The sequence below is a fragment of the Pimephales promelas genome, chromosome 21 (genome assembly GCF_988280905.1).
Source record: "Pimephales promelas chromosome 21, fPimPro1.hap1.1, whole genome shotgun sequence".
Lineage (NCBI taxonomy): Eukaryota > Metazoa > Chordata > Actinopteri > Cypriniformes > Leuciscidae > Pimephales > Pimephales promelas.
This window is the reverse complement of record NC_142789.1, coordinates 3,735,407-3,762,567: the sequence shown is the minus strand read 5'-3', so window position 1 is coordinate 3,762,567 and position 27,161 is coordinate 3,735,407. Positions and strand designations below refer to the sequence as shown.

General features: G+C 37.2%; 1 protein-coding gene across 11 annotated transcripts in view; it reads left to right on the top strand.

The window, feature by feature from the left end:
* Window positions 1–27,161, top strand: part of lrp1aa (low density lipoprotein receptor-related protein 1Aa) — a 194,953-nt gene that overhangs the window by 18,323 nt on the left and 149,469 nt on the right. For all 11 annotated transcript variants that reach the window (XM_039663238.2, XM_039663236.2, XM_089125057.1 and 8 more), the window contains exons 2-3: window positions 4,208–4,330; window positions 20,296–20,433. In XM_039663238.2, the coding sequence (XP_039519172.2) occupies window positions 4,208–4,330; window positions 20,296–20,433 (261 nt within the window). The remainder of the gene's footprint in view (window positions 1–4,207; window positions 4,331–20,295; window positions 20,434–27,161) is intronic.

The following is a 27,161-nucleotide window of genomic DNA, read 5'->3' as shown; positions in this document are numbered from 1 at the left end:
ATGAAGGCAGAGTTTAATGAGATAATGAGACACAGGTGGAAGTGATCAAATAATAATAAGTCCAGGCAATGGGTTAAGGGCCCGTTTACACAAAGGGAAAACGCAGATATTTCCCTGCGGTTTGGCCTCTCATTTACACGAAAACCCTGTTTTTATCACAGAAAACGATTATTTCTAAAAACTTCAGCCAAAGTGGAAATTTCTGAAAATGCCGGTTATGTGTTGTCGTGTCAACTGGGAGAAACGGCATTTTAGGTTCTCTCTTGTCGATTCTGAGGATTCTGATTGGCTTGCATGGCTTTATCCTTCTCCCTACACTGCCGCCCATAGGTTTGGCATAGATATGATGGCGCTTGACGGCATATTTATGCGGGTGTGTGCACAATGTTATTATTGAAAACGGAGAGGGGGAAAATATTTGTTTCTCTAAAAACCCCGCTTTGTGTAAACGTGGCCTGAGCTTATGATGAGAAAGCAAGGGAGTCAAGAGGAGTGCCCTCTGGTGGAGATCATGGTGGTGACCTCCAGCTGGTGGATTAAAAAAACATGTCAGAATATCAGTTGTGGCATTTTTTTCAGCATATCATCGCAGATAAGTCGCAGGCCAATTTTAAAGAAACAGTCAGCGACAGAAAAAAAGACAAACATTATATGCAATGCGAATGCAATTACTTTATTTTTGTTATATTTTATAATGTTATATCATATTTTGTTTTTAATAGTCTATCTATAAATGCATTCTGTCTCTTTCACAAGAACTATTGTTACAATCACGACGGAAAACAAAAACAGCATTGAATCGTCATCCTTCAGTCTCTCAGCTAAAATTAAATTATACTAAAACCGCCTGTAGATGGCGGAAAATCATTATCTTAACGAGTTAGCATCGTGTCAAACGATTAATTTAAAATGGCTAATTCATTCAGGGACGAAGCTGAAGTGAGTGAGTCATTGAGTCCTTCATTAGAATAATTCGTCAAAAGTGACGAAAATGAAACTGTTGCTCGAAGATAAATGGTGCGTTCTTTTATAGCCAACGAACCGACTCGGATATGACGTCACGTCCACACTTCAAGCGTTCTATTATGTTTTGCACGTCCGAGTCGGAGAAAAAAATGGACTGTTGTAATGGTAGCACTGGCCGAGTACCAGGCACTACGCCTTATCAAAATGCAGACATTTGAACTTTATTTGATGTTTTTCATGTTAATCTTCTGTTAGCAACGCTAGCAACAACCGATTCCCATACCTACAGGGGACACAGTTGTACGTGTGATTATAGTCGTCATTTAAAATACCAAAGCGGTTCAAAAACAATAAAAACAATTCATACTTACAAGTCACACAGGGCGCAGCCATCTTGAATTCTGAAACGGAATTCTTGCTCGGTGTCCTCGCGGTTGTCCGTCGTCCGAGAGGAGAAATCCGAGGAAAGGGGGCGTGTTGCTAGGCAACGTCCGTCTTCCGATTCGGATCTCCGAGACCCCACCAATACATGTAGCTCTGCTGTTTGGAACTATTTTTGATGTGAAAAATATAGGAAAAACAGACAATATTGTGTTTAAAATGTAAGTCGCCTTATAGCCTGTTATCTTATTGTTTATTGAATTGTTGCATAAAATTAACATCACATTGGCAAACGTGCTGAAATTTGGAAAAACAATGCTTGTGTGATATTGTTTATAGACATGCACATTTTTGTATTATTATTCATGTGCCTTCATTGTAATCTTGAATCAAAGTAACTTCTCTTCTCTGATGACGTGTGAAAACCTCAGTTGCGGTTGATAGTCTGCTCTGCTTTTCTTGATGTGTGTGTCTAGAGCTGCGGCGCAGATAGCATACTTGAGGCTTTTAGAGAGCTTTTGAGAAAGGTGGTCTGGAATGAATTCACACTTGATTCCAAATAGTCAACCAATGAAAAGCGGTCACATTTTTTACACCTTCTGCAGCCAAACCAGAACAAGATGTCCTTTGATGGCCTCTAGACTCATTGCATCACTGGCACTGGTGTGGGAACACTGACCTGGATGTGCCGAGGAACGCTGGTCTGACTCGAAACACATAGTCAGGAGAGAGTGGGAAAATGCATTTTCCAATATCCTGATTCCTGGAAATACATTTTCCGTTCGTTTTCTCCATTCAAACATTTCTTCATTAACAAGGACTAAACCTTGAACCAAACCAACTCTGAGATGAATCATTATTTTACAATGTACTACAAAAATACACGACTGGGTGCTTGACATCTTTCATTATAGTCTGCAAAGCAGTTTGGGTCAGTCTGGGTTTTCAAAAAATCGTAATTCAGGAATGTATTCTCAAGTCAAGGGTACATTCAATACTGAAGCTCGCAGCTTGCTCAGACTTTGGCCATGTTGATGTGCACTTCAACTAAACTGATTGCAGACTCTTTCCTGAGAGCTGATTCTTGACACGTCAAAAAATAATGGCTCATTTTTGCGTGGATTGGTTAGAAAAAAGGAAGACAACGTTGTTGGAGTTAATTTGACGATTTGAAGTGTAAAATGCAAAATGGCTCACTATTTTCGAACCAAACAGTTGATGGCCCCCATTTACTGTACTTCCGGTATGGAAAAAAGTACTATGGAGGTCATTGGAGCCCATCAACTGTTTGGTTACCAAAATATCTTCTTTTGTGTTCAGCAGAAGAAAGAAATTCATACAGGTTTGGAACAACTTGAGGGTCATAAAATCATGACAGAATTTTCATATTTTGGTAAAATATCCCTTTAAGCATTCAACTGAATAAATTCAAATCATACAGCACAAAAGCTTGAAACATTACTGGAAAAATATTGGTATTGTATCTGTATCAGCAGATGTCAGTATATTTGGACATTGACTTTCATTACCCTTATTGGTAACACTTTATAATAACTGCACGCTATTAATCATAAGTTAAGCATGAGTAAACAGTTAATACATCATTTATAAAACATTAATAGACATTAATATGCAGTTTATAAATATAGCTATACATGCTTTTTTCTTGATTTATAAGCATATCTATAATGCGTTTAATGATTGTATTTTCATACTTTGTTAATGATAAATTAATAATTTCTAAATGAAGTATAATATTATTTGCAAACCAGTTGTTTAAGAGTTGTCATTCATTCATAAGATCACTTAGAAAGTGTAAGTAAATGTAGTAAATACAGGTAGTTATAAAGCATTTAGTAGTGGTTAGTTAACTATTTTTGTGAGCTAATCTAAAGTGAGGACTATTCATGCGTTGTAAAGCATTTATAAAGGCGATTTAAAGACTCGTCAATCTTCTAAACAGTAAAACACAACGCAGTGATACAGAACATAGAAATATTTAACAGCCTTTAAAAAGGCATGACTAGTCCTCACTTTAGATTAGGTCACAAAAATAGTTAACTGACCACTACTAAATGCTTTATATTTAACTACCCAAATTAATCCTTAATTACAGCATTAATACATGTTAATAAAGCATTTATTAACACATTAAGTAACCATCACTATATGTCTGAATAATAAGATGTATGAATGTACATTTAAATAGTTTATTAATCATTTACTTACTCGCTCTAAGTAATCGTATGAACCACGGACAACTCTTAAATAACTGGTTCATAAAAAATGCAATTCTTCATTTACAAATGATAAATTGATCATTAATAAAGGATGAAAATACAAGTATTAAACAAATTATAGATATGCTTTTAAATCAAGAAGAAAGCATTTATAGCTGTATTTATGAACTGCTTATTAATGTCTTTAATGCTTTATGAATGATGAAGTAATGGTTTACTCATGCTTAACTAATTATTATTAGCGTGTAGTTATTATAAAGTGTTACCTATTTATTTGTTAGTTTCAAACTCTATTGGACCAGAATAGAACGAGTAAAGCAAGCAGGAGTCAGACTTCGGCTTTGTAGAGGAAATGGCCAGGCTGGGGAAGAACGGTCTGGCGGGCAGATAGGCTTGGCTGCGATCATTTTGTTTTGAAATAGACATAAGCAACTAGCGGTAAACTGACAAAACTTGGCATCCTCGTACACTGTCAAACTCTATCCAGACCACAAACATTCATACGGGCTCTCTGATCTCAGTGGATGTTGGACACATGTGGGTCACATATATGCTTTTTAATACTTCAATACCTGAATGGATTGTTAACATTATTTGTTTTGGCTCTTCTTTTTTTGCAGCTCCAAAAACCTGCAGCCCCAAGCAGTTTGTTTGCAGGGATCAGGTGACGTGTATCTCTAAAGGCTGGCGGTGTGACGGGGAGAAGGATTGCCCGGACGGATCGGACGAAGCCACAGATGTCTGTAAGTGTCACTGTTTCTCTCAAACCAGCTGATCTATGGTTTATTTGCATCTTAAACCTTTAGTATATTGACAGTCCTGCAGGGTCATTGTAACAGGGTAAAAGTAAAGTAAAAGGTAATCATCTTTTTTTTTTTCAATATATCCTCGGTTTGACTCCCATTCTTCATTTGGAGCTGGTTTTTTTGTTTGTTTTTTTTTCATAGAAATACAGTGATTTGATAAGAAGATCTGAATGAAATCTGAGCGCTGCGATGTCCCACCGCAGACTGCGCGCAGCTGTTACTGTTTCTGATAGGACGTATCGCTGTTTGGTTTCTCTGAGTGGTCATTCTGTTTCCCAGATGACTTTGACCTGAAAACACATGTTCTTTCGCTCTGCTTGTTTAGTCTGATCAGTTTCAATGACATTGACTTCTTGTGGCCTTGCTTATATCTGTTTATGGTGAGTTTTTATGAGGACACAGCGAGTATCTGTTTTCCTGTTTTCTACATTCGGTGGAATGCAACCAACCTAGATCTCCATTATAATCAACAAATCTGACATGCCATCAGTTGACGAACAACCTCTTTTTATTTTTTATGTTCCCACTTTATGACTTCAACTATTGTTTGCCTCAATCTGACAGAAATATAAGGGAATTTTCCAACACACACACACACACACACACACACACACACACACACACATATATATATATATGTGTTTGAATTGGCAAATTTTTAGTCGTTAAAGGACAACTCCGGCGTAAAATGAACCTTTGGTCTAATAAAACATTGGTACCGATTCGACCGTTCTCTGAGATTTGTTTTCATGATAATCGAATGTAAAGAGTTTTATCTCTAAAAACTGTTTAGCGTATAACGCTAGTATATAGGGCATAGAGTAATGAAAAATAAAAATCGCTAGTTAATACCGTTAACAAGGCTCAAAATAACCCCACACTAACACAGTAACATAATGACAATGTACAGCGACATGAACGGCGTTCGTGGTTTGACTGGTCGAGACTGTTTTCCAAAGATGGCTCGTGTCTGTATACGTGAAGTGGACTGTCTTTTTAAACTATCTTCTTATACAACGTTCTCAATGCTTCGGTTTTCATGTAGGGACCCTCATTATGTTACTGTGTTAGTGTGGGGTTATTTTGAGCGATTTTTATTTTTCATTATACTATGCCCTATATAATAGCGTTATATAAAACTCTTTACATTCGATTATCATGAAAACAAATCTCAGAGAACGGTAGACTAGGTACCAATGTGTTATTAGACCAAAGGTTCATTTTGCGCCGGAGTTGTCCTTTAAATGTAGGCTATAAATGATATAGTTAGCAAAATCCAGATTATAAACACAATTAGGCTGTAAAAAGACTAGTGAGTAGCTGAGTTTCCCTTTTGATGATTAACATTTACACACTTATTAGCAAGCAACCGCCATTTTTAAGACAACTAAAAGGGTTTTACTGATGTATTCGATGTCATGAAAAAATCTAAATCACAACCTAGAGGTCTGTGTGGGATGGACTTTCAAAGTTCGCTCCTACAAAGTTCTGTACCGCTCCTGACAAATATATGTTATATTTTATCCAGCTCATTCCCATAACTTGCACGATTTATCCCGTTCCCACCTGCAAAATTCTCTAGGAAGATGTCTACACAAATGTTTCAGTCCCGGTCTGGTTAGATTCTGTCTTTTTTCGGTGTCTATAGCAAGGTTATTTTCGTAAACGAAAACTGAAACTAAAACTAAAACTATTGGTCAAAGAGCATTTTCGTTAACTGAAATAAAATAGAGATTTCAACGTAAATGCAAAACTTAACTAAACTAACGAAGAGTTAATGAATATATATATATATTTCAAAATGACATATTATTCCATTCTACTGCGCTACTTTATTTTTCAATGTAAACACACACTAGACGCACATGTATGACCGTTGCGTCTCGCACATGACACTCTGTTCTAAAAACGAGGCACTCAAGTTAAATAAGTTAAAATTTTAAGACTTTAGACCAGTGTTGTAGTCGAGACCACCTCACTCGAGTCCGAGTCGACACCGAGACCAGAGAGAGTCGAGTCCGAGTCAAGACCGAGTCCATAGAGAGTCGAGTCCGAGTCGAGTCCGAGACCAGAGACGGTCGAGTCCGAGTCGAGACCGAGACCAGTGAGGGTTGATTACCTAATTTACTTTTATTTACTTAGAGAAATCCTTTTTTTTTTTTTTTTACTGAATTTACTTAGTTTAAAAAATATGATCAGTTTAGGGTAAAAAGGCCACATAGTAGGTGGTGTTAAAAGTAATTTTATTACAATTTGTCATGCGCAGTTGCGCACTAGAAAATCACCAATCACTGGGCGTGTCAATCAATTTAAAGAAATATTTTATTAACATACATTAATAATCATGAAAAATATTTTGAATTGAACTCGAGTGGACTCGGGAATAATTCCGAGTCCTAAAAAAAAAAATGTTCGAGTACGAGTCAATTCCGAGTCCAAATGGACACGAGTCCATGACAAGACCAAGACCATTAAAATATGGTCTCGAGACCGAGTCCGAGTTGAGTCTGAGTCTCGAGTACTACAACACTGCTTTAGACACTTTAGACACTTTTTCCTATTCCACTGCCTGTGTCTCACCTTTCTCAAAGCGAAAACGCTTCCTGCGTGGCCAAATAAGTATTTCCATCCTGTCTAAACCTTATGCAAATACAGCTATACCTTAATTCCAGGCAAGTTAAAATAGATGAACAATAGACATTAGACATCATAAATGAATCAATACGAGAATAACATGTTTTAAAGGCTTAATCATTGAAATAACCATAAAAAAAATTTTCTTATACACCCCGTTTATCAAGATTTCATCTTTAATATGAATGAGTTTGAATGAGACTTCAGAATAATGTGTTAAAGTGCAACTTGTTTTCAGGAAACTATACACTGATCTATAGTACTATTGAAAAAAAAATCAGTATAGCACTGCACGTGAGTTACAATCATTCAAATGCAAGAAAGTGAAGATCAATTTAACAACCGCTTCAAATCTCAGGTTGGGGTGAGAGTTTTCGCCTCGCGGTGTGTGTGAAGTACGCGAGTGTGAAGTGTCTCACCCTTTCTGACAGGGCCGCCTAATGGAAACATGCTAAGCAAATAGTGTGGCGTCAGTTTATCATGAGGCGAGCGGGGGAAGGGGAGCGACGTAATTAGAATTAACTTGCTACTTGAAATCTGGCCCCGGAAAACAATGCCACAGTTCATGAAGCAGCATTAGGACTTAAGGAATGTTTTTACCCCTTCGTCACAACCAATTACATGCTTTGAAATAATTTATCTTTCTCTAAAGAGCTGGCGTGGCTTTCAGAAGTGTTGGGTAAAGGCTGAATCCGCTCCGTAAGAGGAGGAGAGAAGGAGGAGAAATGCCTTCAGTCTGGAAGTCATTAAAACCCCGTCCAGAGGAATGGAGGAAAACTGCTGTTTTTTTCATGATCTGCTTTTCTCAGCTCAAACTTCTCTCTCTCTCTCAAGTCTCAACACACATAGACAACTGACACTTCAGCGTTCTCTATTTTAGCTGCGCTACAGGCTATTGAAGCTCCTTTACGCTCTTTGCATTAAAATTAGACAGTCTTTTCTTAATACTTTAAGAGCCGATGTGACGTCAAACTCCCTGCTTTAATAAATGCTCCACTGCTCTCAAAAGAATTCTGTCATCATTTACTCAAAATTTACTTGGAACACAAAAGGATGTTTTGAAGAATCTCTGAGCTGCTCTATTCCATACAATAAACGTATTTGATAAACAGTTACAGTCAAGCTATAAGGACAGAAATACAGCATTCAAATATCATTGAGCTCTAGATTCCAAGTCTGTCGAAGCCACACGAGGAGTCGAGGTTTACTGGATGGATTCAAATGCATGGATTTGGACAAATGCATGGATTCAAACTTGTGTTTAGTTGTGAGACACAATGCCAGTCCTAAAAAATAAAGTTTCCAAAAGGGACTTTTGGCAAAAATGAACGCCGAAATAACCTTTCAGTAAACATTTTAACAATTCAAAGCACATGTTTACACCATTAACCCTTGTGCTGCATTAGATTTTTAACACTGTTGAGTGCATTAAGGACCAAAAATGGCCACATATTAAACATTGCCTAAAATATTATATATTATTATTATTTTCCACTTTTACCAAGTTAAATCTTTTAACCAGCATCAGTCCTCATCATAACTACCAAAAATGTATTCAATTTCAGGATTTTAACCCTTTAATTACCAGTTTTGTTTGCGAAACCATCGATTTGTATAAGAGGAAAAAACACAAAAATTCAATTATTTTCAATAAACTAAATGCAAAGAGAAAACTTTAGATTTGGATTATCACAGTCCCACTTTGCAAAAAATCCCACTTAGCGCGTTAGAGACCAAAAATGGCCACCTATTAAACATTGCCTATTGCCTAAAATAAGGTGCATTTCCACCCATAGGGAATAAATATGTAGTGACGTCATCTGGTGGAATACACTATATAATGCAAATATAATGCTTTTGCTTCAAAATGAAAGGATGTTTGTGCAAAAATCATGTTTCATGTATTACTGACAGCCTCAGATTTAAACAACGTTTTAATGGGTTTCAATGGGCCATTTTTGGTCTTTATGGTGCTGAGTGTTACTATTTGATCTACACAGTGTGTGTTATACATATTTTGCAAAATGGGATCACATTTTTTACATGTATCCAAAAAGTCACAATTTTGCCAAATTTCATACCATTTGCATTAAAACAGCCAAAAATGGTCAAAGAAATTAAACTGCAAAAGACCAAAAATGTCCCTAATGCAGCATAAGGATTAAAGGAATAGTTCACTTAAAAAAAAAAATACTTTTGCTTATAATTTACTCACCCCCATGTCATCCAAGATGTCCATGTCTTTCTTTCTTCAGTCGAAAAGAAATTAAGGTTTTTGATGAAAACATTCCTGGATTTTTCTCCATATAATGGACTTCAATGGGAACCAAACGGTTCAAGGTCCAAAAGACAGTTTCAGTGCAAACTGTTCAAAGGGCTTTAAACAATTCCAGGCGATGAATAAGGGTCTTATCAAGCGAAACGATCGCTCATTTAAAAGTTTTATAAGCTCAAATGGTCGCCTTGCTCTGTTCTGTGATGCGCGTTCGTGACGCTCCTATTTGAACTCATCAAAATGGCTGAATCTTTTACCGAGTCATTGAATGAACCAAGTGACACGAAAAAAGATTTGTTCATTTTTTTTTTTTCTTTATTTATTTATGCAGGGACCATGCACAATTTTTAACATAAAATTACCATTTCATGTATTGTACCGGATTTAGCCAGAGGCTATTTTTCATCCGCAGTCCCCCAGACAAACTCGTTTTGATGAACGAGTTTGAAGTTTTGACTCTCCTAGTCACAAACGCACATCACAGAACAGAGCAAGGCGAGCATTTGTGCTTATAAAACTTAAACTTTGGGTTTTTTTAAAAATGAGTGATTAATTCGCTTGATAAGACCCTTATTCATTGTCTGGAATCGTTTAAAGCCCTTCTGAAACTGTCTTTTGGACCTTGAACCGTTTGGTTCCCATTGAAGTCCATTATATGGAGAAAAATCCTGGAATGTTTTCATCAAAAACCTTAATTTCTTTTCGACTGAAGAAAGAATGACATGGATATCTTGGATGACATGGGGGTGAGTAAATTATTAGCAAAAGTTTTTTTTTTAAAGTGAACTACACTATTACTGTAAGAGCCCTTTGTGCATTGGAAAGGTTTAATGAATGTTAAAGGAACAATAGATTAGATAGAATCTGTGTTGGAAAGTGTTGGTTTCAGTAACGTCAACATTTGGTGCATTTTATACTTGTTATTATAGTTGTTTAAATTGTTTCATGCTTTCATTATTGTGAGCAAAATGTAGCTTGAACATGTTATTTTGTGTTCCATTGAAGATAGAAAGTCTGGTTTAGAATAACATGAAAGTGAGATGCTGACAGAATTTAAGCGGGATGTGTGTGCAAACGTGCTCTGTTTGTGGATTCCTCAGTGCAGATGTGTCAGATCATGGAAGATCGGCCCCATGAAAGAGGTTTATTTATTTACGTGGCTGAATTTCACTGCGTCTTTTGTGAAAGATGCCATGGCTAGCAGTGAAGTCAGTCGCTGTGCCCACTGCAGCTGCGGACAACACTACACAATAAACAGCTTTGTACCTCCGGTCCTGGGCTTCAATGAGATGAGAACAGCGATATGCCTTCAAGAACAAAATCATTATCATCCTTTTATCATCGGATGTCAAAAGTCAGTTTATTAAAACATACTGTAACATTCAATATGTTTGGATGGTCTGGCAGTGTCTTATTTTGCCAATTTTAAAATAATCAGAACAATATATTATTCAAAATATTGAATGAAGGGATGAAGGGAACCTTTTTTTTTATTAAATTGATTGACCCCAAGAATTATAAGGAAACATTGACCTCTTAGATAGAAGCAATACCCTGCACTGTACCCACAACTAAACCTCTCTCTTTATCCCAGAGCTGCGGTCGATGTAGCACGTGTGTGTAAAAGTCATGTAGATCTGCCTCACGGTGAGAGCGTTGAAGGTCTGAGCCATGACCTCACAGCAGAGCTTTGACCTGCTGTGTTTAGAGGAGAAGAGTCTGTTGTTTAACATCTGACAGCTGGAAAAATGAACCGCGCATTAAAAAATATCAACTGTTTATCTTTAGAGGTTCAAGTCTATAAAATGTATAATAATTTACACAACTACTTGGTTAGCTGACTCAGTCAAGAGTTTAATATCTGTGCTATTTGTTATTGTTATGTTATTGTTATTTCTTCACCTCTAGGTTTAAACACATCTTTTTTTTAAACCATACAGTAATTTTTAAAACTCAAAAAGAGTATTTATTGAAACCAAACTACAAATATGAGTTGTTCTCTACTTCTTCAATGTTGTGACATCACTGTGGGACCTATTAACCGCCTCCACAGCAACACATCATGGCTACTTTCACATTATTGTGATTTCATATGGCAATTTCCGATCTCAGTACTGACCTTAAACAGTGTTGTAGTCGAGACCACCTCACTCGAGTCCGAGTCGACACCGAGTCCATAGAGAGTCGAGTCCGAGTCAAGACCGTGTCCATAGAGAGTCGAGTCCGAGTCGAGTCCGAGACCAGAGACGGTCGAGTCCGAGTCGAGACCGAGACCAGTGAGGGTTGATTACCTAATTTACTTTTATTTACTTAGAGAAATCCTTTTTTTTACTGAATTTACTTAGAGTTTAAAAAATATGATCAGTTTAGGGTAAAAAGGCCACATAGTAGGTGGTGTTAAAAGTAATTTTATTACAATTTGTCATGCGCAGTTGCGCACTAGAAAATCACCAATCACTGGGCGTGTCAATCAATTTAAAGAAATATTTTATTAACATACATTAATAATCATGAAAAATATTTTGAATTGAACTCGAGTGGACTCGGGAATAATTCCGAGTCCTAAAAAAAAAATGTTCGAGTACGAGTCAATTCCGAGTCCAAATGGACACGAGTCCATGACAAGACCAAGACCATTAAAATATGGTCTCGAGACCGAGTCCGAGACGAGTCCGAGTCTCGAGTACTAAAAGACTATAAAACAGCGCTGGCCTATCACGTCCAATCCAATACTGGTTTAAATCCTGTTTAAGTAGCTCAGGATAAGTATTGTATGTTGAACTATACACACACCTACACAAGCCATGTGGTATCTTGAGGTGTTCCCCAAGGCTCAATCCTGGGTCCTTTATTACTTTTTCATTACATAGCCTATGTTGATGTAATTATCATCAGATCTTCTCGAATTAATTATTACCCTGCTGGATGGCAGAGAAAACATTGATTTTTGGTTGTACTGGAACATTATACAACCTGATTGATATAGAGTATTCTCAGAGAAACGTCTATTATAGCTTATTTAGCGTCCTTATCTATGAAGCCCAATAATCACATCATGAATTTGGAAAGCGTATTTGACAGCAACTTCAGTTTTTAACAATGTTTATAAAACAACATATTATCATCTCTGAAGTATGCAAAATTCTCTCCCTGACTGAAAGAGAGAAAGTCATTCACACATTTTATACGAGATAACTGCTGCAGAAGTGTTTTGGCTGGCTTATCAAAGAGTTGAACGCAGCTGCAAGAATGCTGACTCGTGCTCGCCTGAGGTATCACATTAAATCCATTTGGTGGCTACGTGTCTCACAGAATTGATTTCAAGATCTCCTATTGACTTTTAAATGTCTTTATGGTGTCATCCTAATGTACATTCATTTCCCTAGTGAAAATAAATATGCTAAAATGTATTTGAAATGCATTTATTTTATGCGAAGTATGCTATAAAATACATTTATTTTTATATACTTCATATAAATATCCTGCAATTGTACTTTTATTATGCTAAAACTAATGGTGCTGAGGTCTAACTAAAGCTATACTTAAGTATATTTGACTGCGCTAACGTGGAACTACTGCAAGTATACTTTAGATATATTGCATTTAAATACTGATATACAGAGATCATACTATCGTTAATAACTGTGATATCAAACACACGTTTTTGGCTTAATATTAAGCACTGTGCATTGTGCAATAAAGTACTCCAAATAAATATTTATATCAGTAAGTGTCAAACGATATATCAGTAAATATGTTAATGGATTTGTAGCATACTTAGTATAATAAATTAATTTTAAATACATTTTTTTATATTTTGTTTTATTAATACAGTAGACTCCAGTTTGGCACATAAAACATGGTGAATCAGCCTTTATTCACTGTAACACTGATTTACCACCTTTGAAAGTGTTGGTAAATACTATAAAAATTGAATGGTCTATATACAGTATTTTCTCTTTATTTAGTTTGAATACATTTTTATTGATTTTCAAATTTAAGAATCATATTTAAGTATGTGTCTGGGAAAAGGGTGACATAATAAAATCTATACATAAGGCAGAGTAGAAAAAAATAAATGATTGTTTTAATGTACATCAACCCCTGCCACTAGCCATGTTTCCATCGACACGTTTTTATCCGAATTAAGTGATATCGAATGAAAAATGCCTTATGGAAACAGTAAAATTCGATGAAATTTCATGAAAATCGACTCAAATGAAATACGTTCGGTCTCATCGAATTTTCTCTTGATCGATATACGGCTAATGCGATAAAAGCTGATGGAAACGTTATTTGCCGAATAAATAATGAATTGCGATTAAGTTTTAGGCCCTTTTATCATTTCCGGCTAGTATGTTTGCGCACACATGGCGGATGTCAACAAAGACAGATGTAAGTGGACAAAGCAAAAAGATGCTTCAACCAAAGGGTTTCCGTGAACCACGATCTCCCAGAACTGATGGAGCGCTGTCGTTCCCACACCACAGTCACCTCCGCTGTCGTCGGGCATAACTTACGTGCATCGTCATCATCATAGCAATGTTTATCGCGTCGTTGTTTTCTTAGGTTAGTTTTGCTTGTTTTTACGTGGCTTGGTTGAATTGTAATGTAGAATGTGGTCTGTTATTTCTAGTTAACAGACTGCGGCGCTGCTAGTATAACACACCGTTGCCATGGACGCAGTTCGGAGACGGAACAGACTATTTTCTTTAGCAGAAGCAATACTCGTTTTTAAATCAATAAACTCGTTTTTAAGTCAAAATTTTGTGTCAAATTATTGATTTATTTATTTATTTGGTTGATTTATATGTAATAAGCAGGATAATATAGCGAGGCGGTTGTTATAGCGAATACAACAACCGCCTCGCATACATTATCCCATTCATATGTCGCTATCAGCTGCCACATAAGCGTTATTAGCCTTCAACTTGTGAAATATTGATCATTTTTTGGTAACGTTAGATGGCGCGATCCGTTTTGTCTAACAAAACTTTGTCGCAAAAGTTTGCTTGAATGTTGTTCGATTTAGTGCGAAAATAAATGGAAACAGCTTAAAATGGCTCAAATCAATTCGATATACCAATTTGATCGCAAAACAGCATTTGACGTCATTACGTACAGGTTTTTATTCGCTTTAAAGCCGTTGGATGGAAACACACTTTCACCAGCTTTATCCGCATGAGTTTTTTAACCGAATTTCAGATAATTCGATTGACAAGTGGATGGAAACATGGCTAGCGACGAAAGAAAGTTTGTTATATCGTCCTATTGTCACGGAATGCAAACGAATAAAGGAGTCACTTCACTAAAACACCCTCCGGAGATTCAAAGCGCAAAACGGAGCTGCAGCGTTTCTAAACTTCTCCGTTTTAGGTCTTGTTTTTTTTCCATTTTAGTCTTTACGAAGGGTGCAAACGTAGAAAAAGTTCTCCGTTTTTAAGCGAAAATGCAGTAGTGTGGACGGGGCCTGAGCTTCAGATTTATCCAGGGGCCAGTTCACACTCCTGGAGTCCTCTTCAAACACTCAGCAGAGTTGGCATGTGGACGGTTTGCGGGACGTTCACATCCGGTCCTCATTGATGATGTGAAATGAGTTCTTGTTATGGATCATTAATCTCGTCTGGAAACCGCAGACATCTAAGGAGGGACTGAAAATAAACAATTGTTCGAGAAACACGTTAGTGATAGTTCGTGTGGTTCGGTCTTTTGTTTGAATAATAGTTTGGCATGCCCAGAACCCAACACAAGCGAACCAAATGTGCTCTTCTGACATCAGTAATGCTTCATGCCTGTATAGAAAGTTGTATTTGGCCAAATAACCGCTGATGATTCGTCTCGTGAGTGGAAACTTTCTAATGTTATGTTTTGGCTGCTTTGTATAGTTAATGAACAATTAAGGAGAGTAGTAAGACATACATTTAACTTATTCACGCATGAATGCTCCAGTGACCTGGAATGGCCCATTACTGTACTATTATATGCATGAGTTATGAGAAATGTCTGACATGGACAATTTGAGTTGAAGATTTCACTGATATGAGACGCGGAGGCCAATGTATCCGAAGCAAAAATACTTCAATTTAGCTAAACAACACATCATTACTAACGCCCATATTTAAAGTTGGGCTTTTGAATATAAACACATAATGTGTGCGAGAGCCTATGTCTGTCTTGTTGAGAAGAAGTGCTATTGTCTCTCAGACATGCAGTTTTGACCTGAGATGAAAGCAATCACACTTGCATTGGAGCGGAGACCTAAGAAATATAGTTTTTGCACACATTCTGTGTGTTTTATATTGTAAGAATGAATATTTTGCCAGATCTGTGGCTGCTACCCACGATAAACATAATAAACTCACAGTAAAACGGTGGCTGATGAATCAGCTTTGGGTCTCGATCTCAAAATACTGGCGTTATCAGAACAAATTTTTATTTATACCGGATAACGAACGGGCAATGACGCAAAGTTGATGGAAGATAAGCTAATTATTGGCACTGGCTCAAAACTGTAATGCTATATACCAGTATTACATTGAAATACTCTTGGGACTGTGAAATAGTCATTTTATCATATGTGTCTTGATCCATTATTTGGACTGCCAGATGTTTAGAAATGGTTGCACAGAAATGCAATATATATATACTTAAAAAAAAAAAGGATGCTGGGCAGTAAGCGGGAGTATTCTGAGCACAGCCGGTGTATTGTTAGTCTGGCTGCAGATTGGTGTATGGTTTGTTTTGCGCTTGGCCAGATGACAGTCAGAGATTTATTATATGGCTGACCGGTGCTGGGTTTGGGTCAACCACAGAGTGCCGAATAGAAACAAGGCTAAATTTAATCAGAAGTCGTAGAGAAACTGCAGAAATGTTTGTTTTTACAGTTTTTCAAACGTACATTATTTAAAGGGATAGTCCACTTTTTTTTTTTTTGGAAATAGGCTCATTTTACAACTCCCCCAGAGTTAAACAATTGGGTTTTACCGTTTTCAAATCAGCCGATTTTCTGATATTTAGAAGAATATCAGTAGTTAGACAGTTTCTGGTCCCATTGACTTCCATAGTATATATTTTTTCCTACTATGGATGTCAATGAGACCAGAAACTTGTCTGGTTACTGATATTCTTCTAAATATCAGTAGCATATCAGAAAATTGGCTGAATGGATTCGAAACTCATCTGTTTAACTCTGAGGGAGTTGTAAAATGAGCCTATTTCCAAAAAAAGTGGAGTATCCCTTTAAAGCTGATGCATTTTGATTTGATAATATAAAGAAGAGATTACCACTTGGAACCATTGCAATGAAATTGGTTCTTGATTTTTCGCTTTTGCGTGGCTGATACAATGGGTTTTGTTTGTGAAAATGAAAGCTTTGGCGTTGCTTTCAGCCCTGATTTCTTTTCTTTTTCTATTTTTTTCTCTCAATATAATTATCAGCAGATGCAGCTATATGTGATACATACATAATTGCTTGCTTTGTAAGTTATTGGTCTTCGGACTGAGAAATGTCCTGACTGTTTTGACTAAGAAAAAGTTTTAGAAAAAAAGAAAAAATATATTCAGTGTAAAGACAAATCTGCACGTTTCAGTTGCATTGTAACACAGGGCAGACCTGGCTATAGTTCTCATTGTTTTACTCCAACAAATATCCATCAGGGTAGATTTATTTTTTTTAAGGCAATTTCTGTATAAACACACACATTAAGTTTTGTGGTAATTTACCACAACATAAACCTGTTGTTTATATGAAATATGAAATAAATGTAAAAAAAATAATTTAAATACATGCATTAACGTGAACTTAAACAATTTATTTTACAGCATTTGTTAAGCTTTGTCAATGTTAGTATACTACTACAAAACTTATAAACTAAAAGTATAAAAAATGTAAAACATGAAAATCCCAAACCCTTGTGTTTGCCTGAGGTAACAGAAATTGAATGATATAACATTATAATATAGATGCAGTTGTTATTTTTTTTCTTTCATACACAATAATAAAACACAAGTGTCAACCTGATATGTAAGACAAATATCCTGTTATTAGTTCAAATCCGCCTTCACTAAATAGTTGACCCTTGCTCTAAATTGTTTTACCTGGATTAAATTTTCCTCATATGGAACTTCAAGCATCTGTTATCTATAAATAGGTGAAATAAAGGAGACTCAGCATGTGAAAACTGCATATTTCCAAATCTCAGTGTTTGGCCCGTGTGTGAGAGTGGCATGTGGTCTTGTCACAGGGTCTTAGGTCACGTTCCCCATGTGATGCTCTTATTCCTGAGGGTTTCTTGACGAGTGTTTCACCTTCAGATCCTCTGGAGCGCCACATGTGATCATAATATCACAATAGGCTTATGGTCTCAGCAAACGCCCGTGCAAGTGTCCACAATCCTGCACGGGACCTCTGGGACACAAACAACACTGTAAAAAATATTGTCTTGATTTGTAATCACAACATTTTTTCTTTTGTCAAATCAACTTAAATAATTTATATAATTCAGATAACATAATATTTTGTGTTTCTGATGATTAAATAAATCTCCTTCATTGTATTAACTCCATTTTTCCATTTCAATGAACTTACTATTTGAAGACAGCAAGGTTACTTCATTTTTTAAGTTAAACCAACAATATTTTTTTTACAATGAATGCCAAAGGCTTTTGATTTTCAATGCTGTAGTTTCTTCAAAATATTTTGTACATTTTGTCATTTTCATTTTTTTGTGAACCATTTCCACTTGTTCTCTAAGTATTTTTACCAAAGTATCCATAAGATAATAATCTTGTACAAGATTATTAGTGAATGAGTGAGGTGAATGTTGCATGTATAAATTAGATTATGAATAATGAGGGATTGGAAATGCTTTCTGTGTGTTTTACTGTACATGCGTTTTGCAAGCTATGTTTTCATTGGATTTTAAGTGCTGAATCAGTACCAAAGAACCGTTTCCTTTTGTTTACCATTTAGTATTGTTGTTTTAATGTATGTATAATTTTGTTAATTGTATGTTATATATAAACTATGGGTACTAGGGAATAGAATTACACGTAAAATTGGCGTTTTATACGTACCGCTCACATCCGATTGATCAGAATACAGATACACATAATTTTGCCATTGCTGCACACGTCTGTTCATCTGATCAATTTGATGACAGGATTCCCATAGACAATCCAAACCTGGAAATACTAGGACATTTTTTAATTTGTGATTTCCAGGCCTGAGAGATCATGGAAAAGCAATGTAATACAAAATTACTCTAGTTATATATGTGCTTTCTTTTTTTTCTTTTTTTTTTATAATAACACAATGAAACATGCCAAATTTTGCCAACATAATTTTTGGTCATGCAAAGACATTATGAACACATGCAAAAAACCTAATAATTTGTTGCTAATAATGGTTGCTAAGGTGTTGCTAGGGGTTTCTTAGTAGTTTCTTGTAAGTCTACCTCGACTTTTATCCAGTATCATATGTCTGGTCACAAAATAACTGTATTGTCCTCAAGAAACCAAACGATTTGAGATATCATCTATGTTGTTAGTGCCCGTCAAGCTTAATGGATTAGGAGTTTGTTCTCATCACTATGGTAAAAACTAAAGGTCTAATCAAACATCACTAATTACGTTCCCAAATATGTCATTGTTCAGCCCTAACCCCATTGGTTGATCCAGAAGTTGACATGTTGAACTGTTCAAACAAACAGCAACTTTCAAGATGTCATCCTACCAATATATTTGACTTAGAGCCAGACCGATATATCGGCAGGCCGATATTAACGGCCGATATTAGGCATTTTCCAAACTATCGGTATCGGCAGTTATAATGGCCGATAAATGAATATTTCAAAAATAAAATAAAAACGGACGAAACTCGCTTGAACCATGTCATGAGTGTTGGAGTTGTAGAATTTGTCCACCAGAGGGCACTCTACACAGTCGTTGACTATACTGACTATCATGTCCAGTTTTGCTGCTGTTAAATAAGCCGAGAGTGAAGCAGAATTAGCTAGTAATAGTTACGTTACGTTGTTACAGTGTAGTTGACTGACTGTCCTTTTAACTTTTGACAATGTGACTGAAGTATTTCTTTAATAGCGCGTGACAGTTATAGCAATGACACATATCGTCTCTTATCATCGTTTCTGAAATAAAAAAAATACAAATAAATAAAATATCGGCCGATATATCGGAATATCGGATTTTAAAACCAACAAATATTTGTATCGGTATCGGCTTTCAAAATCTTTTATCGGTCAGGCTCTAATTTGACTGAAACTGGGATATGAGAATATTTAACAACCAGAAAAAACATACACGCCTCGATAGAACCCGTGTGTCATAGCGTGATAAAGCAGTGAGTGAATGGTGTGTGTTTGTGCTGGCGCTGTATTGATGATCTCATCAGTAAACTAGACGTTCAGGGCACATTTCTTGTTTCAAACTCTGCTGTGTTCACGTAACCTTTCTGCAAAAACACATTCGCTCATTTCTGGTCAATAATTTGGAGACGTTTTTTCACTCCACGCCCAGTGTTTCTGTCCAGTCCGGAGCGGATGAGAGCTCAGACGCACAAATACAGCTCATCCAGTGACTCAAAGATAAACACATGACTCACACAGTCATAATAAAACCATAAACTGCAATATTTAACCAATTGTGGATGAAAGCAAGAAACTCAATTACCACTGAATGATGCATATGTTACATGAGGTGAGAACAAGGAATTTCCCATGGACCACCGTTTTAAAAATAACGCATGCCATGTGTCAGTTTCACCACAGTCAATTGTATTCTTTCAAAATATTTAGCTATGAACGTGAATTCCTGTTCAAGGGCCGTAAACACCATAAACACTGAGAGGGACGGTGTTTATGAGAGGGAAACATCCGTTTCAAGATAGAAATGTTAAACGGCCGACAGTAATAATGTCACGCTGTGTAGTTGTTGTTTCATTATCTTAATGCTTTTGTTATCTTCTCTCTCTCAGGTCCTCATAACCGTGTGTCGCGGTGTCCTCCCAATGAACATCAGTGTCTGGGTTCAGATCTGTGTGTTCACATGAGCAAGCTGTGTAACGGCGTCCCCGACTGCTCTGATGGAGGAGACGAGGGCTCGTTCTGCAGAGGTGACAATACACCACTTACACACACTGCTCGCTCATATACTGAGAGCAGTAATACTCTTAACATCAGTCTTTATGTACAAATCAAGCTTGACACAAAAACAAAGTTAACACTTTATTAAAGGATTAGTTCACTTTTGAAAAAACTTTTGCTGATAATTTACTCACCCCCATGTCATCCAAGATGTCCATGTCTTTCTTTCCTCAGTCGAAAAGAAATTTAGGTTTTTGATGAAAACATTCCAGGATTTTTCTCCATATAATGGACTTCAATGGGAACCGGATGGTTCAAGGTCCAAAAGATAGTGTTAATAACTGTTTCAGATGCAGCTTCAAATGTCTTTAAACGATGAATAAGGGTCTTATCATGCGAAACGATCGGTTATTTCAAAACTTATTCCAAAAATGTAACTTTTCTAAGGACAAATGCTAGCCTTGCTATATTCTCTGAGGCGCGTTTGTAACGTCACGTATTACGTAATTACGTTCAAAAGGTCACGGGCGACGTAGCCGGAAGTACAGAATCAAAATCGTCCGACATCGTTGTTTTTCCTTTTATTCCTTTTTTTGTAAACGGCGTTTGAGCTAGTTTGCACGTTCAACCTATGCGTTCAACTTGTAAACACTGACTCTGTACTTTCGGCTACGTTGCCCGTGACCTTTTGAACGTAATTACGTAATACGTGACGTTACAAACGCGCCTCACAGAATAGAGCAAGGCTAGCATTTGTCCTTAGAAAAGTTACATTTTTGGAATAAGTTTTGAAATAACCGATCGTTTCGCATGATAAGACCCTTATTCATCGTCTGGTGTCGTTTAAAGACATTTGAAGCTGCATCTGAAACTGTTATTAACACTATCTTTTGGACCTTGAACCATCCGGTTCCCATTGAAGTCCATTATATGGAGAAAAATCCTGGAATGTTTTCATCAAAAACCTAAACTTCTTTTCGACTGAGGAAAGAAAGACATGGACATCTTGGATGACATGGGGGTGAGTAAATTATCAGCAAAAGTTTTTTCAAAAGTGAACTAATCCTTTAACTCACCCTCATGTTTTTGCAAACCCATTACATATTTGGAATGCAATACATGTTCAATATTCTCACATCATTTTTTTCCATATATTGAAAAAAGTCCACACAACTTTGACCTTCATAAAAAGATTGTATCAAAATATATACACTGAAAAAAAAAATATTGTTAATTTAACTTAAAAAAGTAAGTAACCTGGGTTGCCTTAAAATTTTAAGTTGATTGAACTGGAAAAAGTGAGTTAATACACTTTTTAAAATTAATTTAACCATCAGAAACTCAAAATTATATGTTATCTCAACTAAATAAATTATTATAAAATTAATTTGACAAAATAAAATATGTTGTGATAACAAGTCTTGAAAATATTTTTTTACAGTGTAATAATAATATAATAATATGACAATATAGACCATTTCACAAGATGTAAACAACACTGGTCCAGAAGCACTTCCTGTTTCAGTTTTTTAACACTACATAAAAGCTGGGATAAAATACAACCAACAGAACATTTAAAACTGAATCAAAAAGTTAAACAAACCTCTTTAAGATGTTTTCTTTACATGTGAAATAAAGAAAACAGTTACAAACTGAAACACGAAGTGTTTCTGGACCAGTGTTGTTTACATCTTGTGAAATGGTCTATAGTGCCAAATGAAAAGTATGTCTATATAATATTAAATACATTTTTGATATAATCACTCAAACTCCTTTATTTGAACTCTCAGTGTTCAATTTCCACCGGAAAACACAAACAAAATACAGTGATGCTAGAAATTTAAGAAGTCCTTAAGAATTTCTTGAATTTCGACTTAATTCATATCGAGTTTTTGATCAAAGTTTTCTATCAATAGATTAGAAAAAAATTATATATAGTATATTTTCTCTTATTTATCTCCGGAATTGATGCAGGAGTAAAGTAAAGTTTGTGAACCTCACATTTATAACATAATTGGATTCAGGCGTTTCAATTGTTTTAGAGGTAAATAAATAAATCTGGTGCGAGTTTAGCAGCTCTGCTTCACAGAAAGAACATAAATTTGGATCGTCTCTATCAAAATCTGGACTTCATCGCGCCTGGTTTCGGAAACTGCCATAGATAGAAAGTTCTCAAAGCTCACAAGGCTGGCGAAGTATTTGTGAAGAGAAAGATGTCCGTCAGCTAGATCGTGTACAAAGAGAAGAAGTGCAACACCTCTGTTCCTCTACTGAGGAGTGACCAGGCAGATACTGTAATTCCCTCCATAAGCACGACATATGATATTCCAGGAGGTCACAAAGAACCGCAGGGTAACAGGGATCTACAGGCGTCTCTTGCACTGGCTTAGATTCATATTCATGAGGCTATCAAACAAACACTGAGCAAGAGTGATGTGCACAGCAGGGAGACTGCAGCAAAGAGGAAGACTCTTCTGTCCAAGAAGAACAATTGCCAAATAAATACCACATGCATGAGCCAGAAGACCATTGGAGAAAGTAGATGAGTAGATGGGTCCAAAGTAAAACATAAAAATAATAATAATTTTTTTGGGGGGGGTTTAAAATAAGAAACATTTTGGATAAAAAAATGTACATCCGATATATAATAACAACCGCTTCCCAACTGTAAAGCTCACGGTTATTAGTTTTAAACAATTATGTGTTATTAAATAATTTGCTGCCTCTGGACCAGGACAGAGTGCCATCATTGATGGAAGTATTGAGTTATTCATTGTCTGGAATCGTTTAAAGCCCTTTGAACAGTTTGCAGTTTGCACTGAAACTGTCTAAACCTACCCAGCTCCACCCCTGATCCCTAAACCCACCCCTAAACCTACCCAGCTCCACCCCCTGATCCCTTAACCCACCCCTAAACCTACCCAGCTCCACCCCCTGATCCCTTAACCCACCCCTAAACCTACCCAGCTCCACCCCTTGGTGCCTAAACCTACCCCTAAACCTACCCAGCTCCACCCCCTGATCCCTAAACCTACCCCTAAACCTACCCAGCTCCACCCCCTGATCCCTAAACCTACCCCTATACCTACCCAGCTCCACCCCCTGATCCCTAAACCCACCCCTAAACCTACCCAGCTCCACCCCCTGATCCCTTAACCCACCCCTAAACCTACCCAGCTCCACCCCCTGATCCCTAAACCTACCCCTAAACCTACCCAGCTCCACCCCCTGATCCCTAAACCCACCCCTAAACCTACCCAGCTCCACCCCCTGATCCCTTAACCCACCCCTAAACCTACCCAGCTCCACCCCCTGATCCCTTAACCCACCCCTAAACCTACCCAGCTCCACCCCCTAATCCCTTAACCCACCCCCAAACCTACCTAGCTCCACCCCCTGGTCCCTAAACCTACCCAGCTCCACCCCCTGATCCATAAACCCACCCCTAAACCTACCTAGCTCCACCCCCTGGTCCCTAAACCTACCCAGCTCCACCCCCTGATCCCTAAACCCACCCCCAAACCTACCCAGCTCCACCCCCTGATGCCTTAACCCACCCCCAAACCTACCTAGCTCCACCCCCTGATCCCTAAACCCACCCCTAAACCTACCCAGCTCCACCCCCTGATCCCTTAACCCACCCCTAAACCTACCCAGCTCCACCCCCTGATCCCTTAACCCACCCCCAAACCTACCTAGCTCCACCCCCTGGTCCCTAAACCTACCCAGCTCCACCCCCTGATCCCTAAACCCACCCCCAAACCTACCCAGCTCCACCCCCTGATGCCTTAACCCACCCCCAAACCTACCTAGCTCCACCCCCTGATCCCTAAACCCACCCCTAAACCTACCCAGCTCCACCCCCTGATCCCTAAACCCACCCCCAAACCTACCTAGCTCCACCCCCTGGTCCCTAAACCTACCCAACTCCACCCCTCAGATCTGGATCTGACTCCGCCCCCTGGATCTCGTGTACTGCAATGATGTTCTACTGGAGCACTGGCTGAAATATCATCAAATAAAGATTCACACTTAAAAATTGATGGTGTTTCGTGAGTGTGCATTAATAAGAGAAGATTGCAGAGGGACTAGTGGTCTAATGCTGTGTACTGAACACACACATGACCTGAAGGATCACCAACGCACAATGTGTTTTGACCTTGATGGAAATAAACGTCTATCAGTCCTGTTGAGTGTTAGGCTTTACCACTGTCCTACACAACACACATAAATAAATCAATAAACAGATTGCTAAATGATTTAAAATGACAACATATGCAATTTTGGAGTAACATAATGTACTGACGGTACTAATTATATACATTTCTCAGTGGCGTGACAGTAGCTTGTCTGTTTTCAAAGTCCTCTGGGATGTTTTTACGACCCAATCGCATTTTTATCCAAATGTCATTTCATGATCATTGTCATGTCAACTAGGTGTTCAATGCTAGATGCAGTGATTTCAAACCACATTAATGCAATGCATTTTATTCAAATTCCAATTCACATTCATGAATTGGAAACATGCTATTATCGCTGCATGGCTTCATGTATGAGGACATGTGTCACTTTAGATACTCGATACAGATTCAGTCAATGAAACTGAAGACTATCCGATGTGACCTGATATCTTGAGGAACGGTGAACGGTCAACAGTTCACTGGTCAGCAGAAGGTGCATGAATGAATAAAACTACTGGAGACACTCAGAGCTTGATGCTCGAAGCCACTGTGTGTCACAGACAAATACAGAACACAGTCATTCTTCCAACGTGATATTTTTATAGCTTAATAATAAAAACACTGATAGTGTGACATGATTTGTTATACCTTTATGCATTTGGCATACTCTTTTATCAAAATGGACAGTTTAAAATCACTAAGAATCTAAATTATCTTGCCATTGTAAATACTGTTTGAGTGACAGGAACTTTTTTTTTTTAATTTTTAGTGTTTATAACAATTGTTATAACCAAGTACAGAACACGGAGAATAGCTTATATAATACATATATATGGTTTAATAGTTTAATAATATCAAAACTAGGTAACTGTCTATTGAAATGGAGATTTACTGTACTTTGTTTCACATACTGCTTATAAGAAAGGTGCAATGCACAAAGCTGGACTGATTTAACTTTATTTGGAAATGTAATTTCTGTGAAAAGTGTTAGGCTCTATTAGTTGTAACCCATCACAGCACTTGCTACAAATACACACTTTACCATAGTGTGATGAAATGTTCAGTGAAGGCAAAATCCCTGTCAAATTTCTACTCAATCCTCTTAAGGATTAGCAATGATGAATATACTGTACATGCTCAACTGCATACTTAAATACACACACACACACACACACATGCAAATCAAAACATACTCCTATATTTTCTGCTCTGTTGTTTTGACTTGCTGTTGCTTTCAACAGAGTTTGACATTTTAGCATTTTGCTAAGCTAATGATGAAATGTTGTTCTCTGAAAGTTCTGAAACAAATTTAAAAGTTTCATGAACAATAACAATATACAATATATATATATATATTTTTTGTGCTAATTTTTTGAAAACATGATCAAAGACCAGAAAACTTTGAACGAGCACTCTATGAACATTACTGGAAGAACATTTGTTCACCATGTTGGCGGAAGGTTAGATAAACAAAGAGCTGTTAGCATGCTAGCATTGCTGCTGCGAGCTGTTGAAGCAGGTCATCTATAGCAGAACGGGCAACTTCGGTCCTGTCCTGCACGTAAAACACATGGAAAAACGTAGGCCTGTGGTAACATTTCTGCAAAATTATGTTACTTTTCGCGACAGTTTCAAAGTGAACCCAGACAGCAAACTGACATTGAATCAACGTGGAAACGACGTCTCTCATGACATTGAAACAACGTTGATTTTGCTCATCGAATTAACGTTGAACCAACGTCAGACGCGGCATTCTTCAAAGCTAAATGAACATCGAAAATTGGTTTGCTTTCATAAGGTTGAAACAACGCGTTGATTTCAAGTTGATTTTCCGTTAGTTTTGAAAGAATGACGCGCCTGACGTTGGTTCAACGTTAATTCGATGAGCAAAACTATGTCAGATCAACGTTGTTTCTATGTCATATTTCCACGTTGATTCAATGTCAGTTTGCTATCTGGGAAATGTCCAGTGAGTGGCGCTAAAAGTGTGTTCAGTTTTATCTGAAACAGATGAACGTGAATGCGTTTTGTTCTGATTTGAAATTTTCCAGGGCGTTGCACTGAAAGCTTAACGCTACATTGCGTTTTAAAATAACGTACACCTACTGCCCGATAGCATTAACAAAAGCAAATGTAGAGCGAACAAGAGTCGCACACTACTGTAAAATATTCAACCAGAAGATCTTCGCCAGGTATAAAAACAAGTACTCACGAGGTACAATTTATATCAACATGATCTATCACACCTGATCTAATGATAAGACTCATTAAACCAGAATATTAACCAACATAAAAATGTTGAGAATAAACTCACCAATATATACAGAAAATAATTGACACAAATATTGGGAACGAACACCAAATCAAAGACCAAATCAAAGGGAAGAGGAGGAAAAAATTCAACAATTCACTAAAAAGGTTTAAGATCAAAATCCAAATTAAGACCCTTTGGCGAAAGTGTATATCATTATATATAAAGAAGTTTATTCATTCTTCCACCCCTTCTTGGTGCTTTCACTTGTTCAATTCCTACAGTATGATCCAAGTTGACTCCACCAGGTTCAAACAGATGCTTA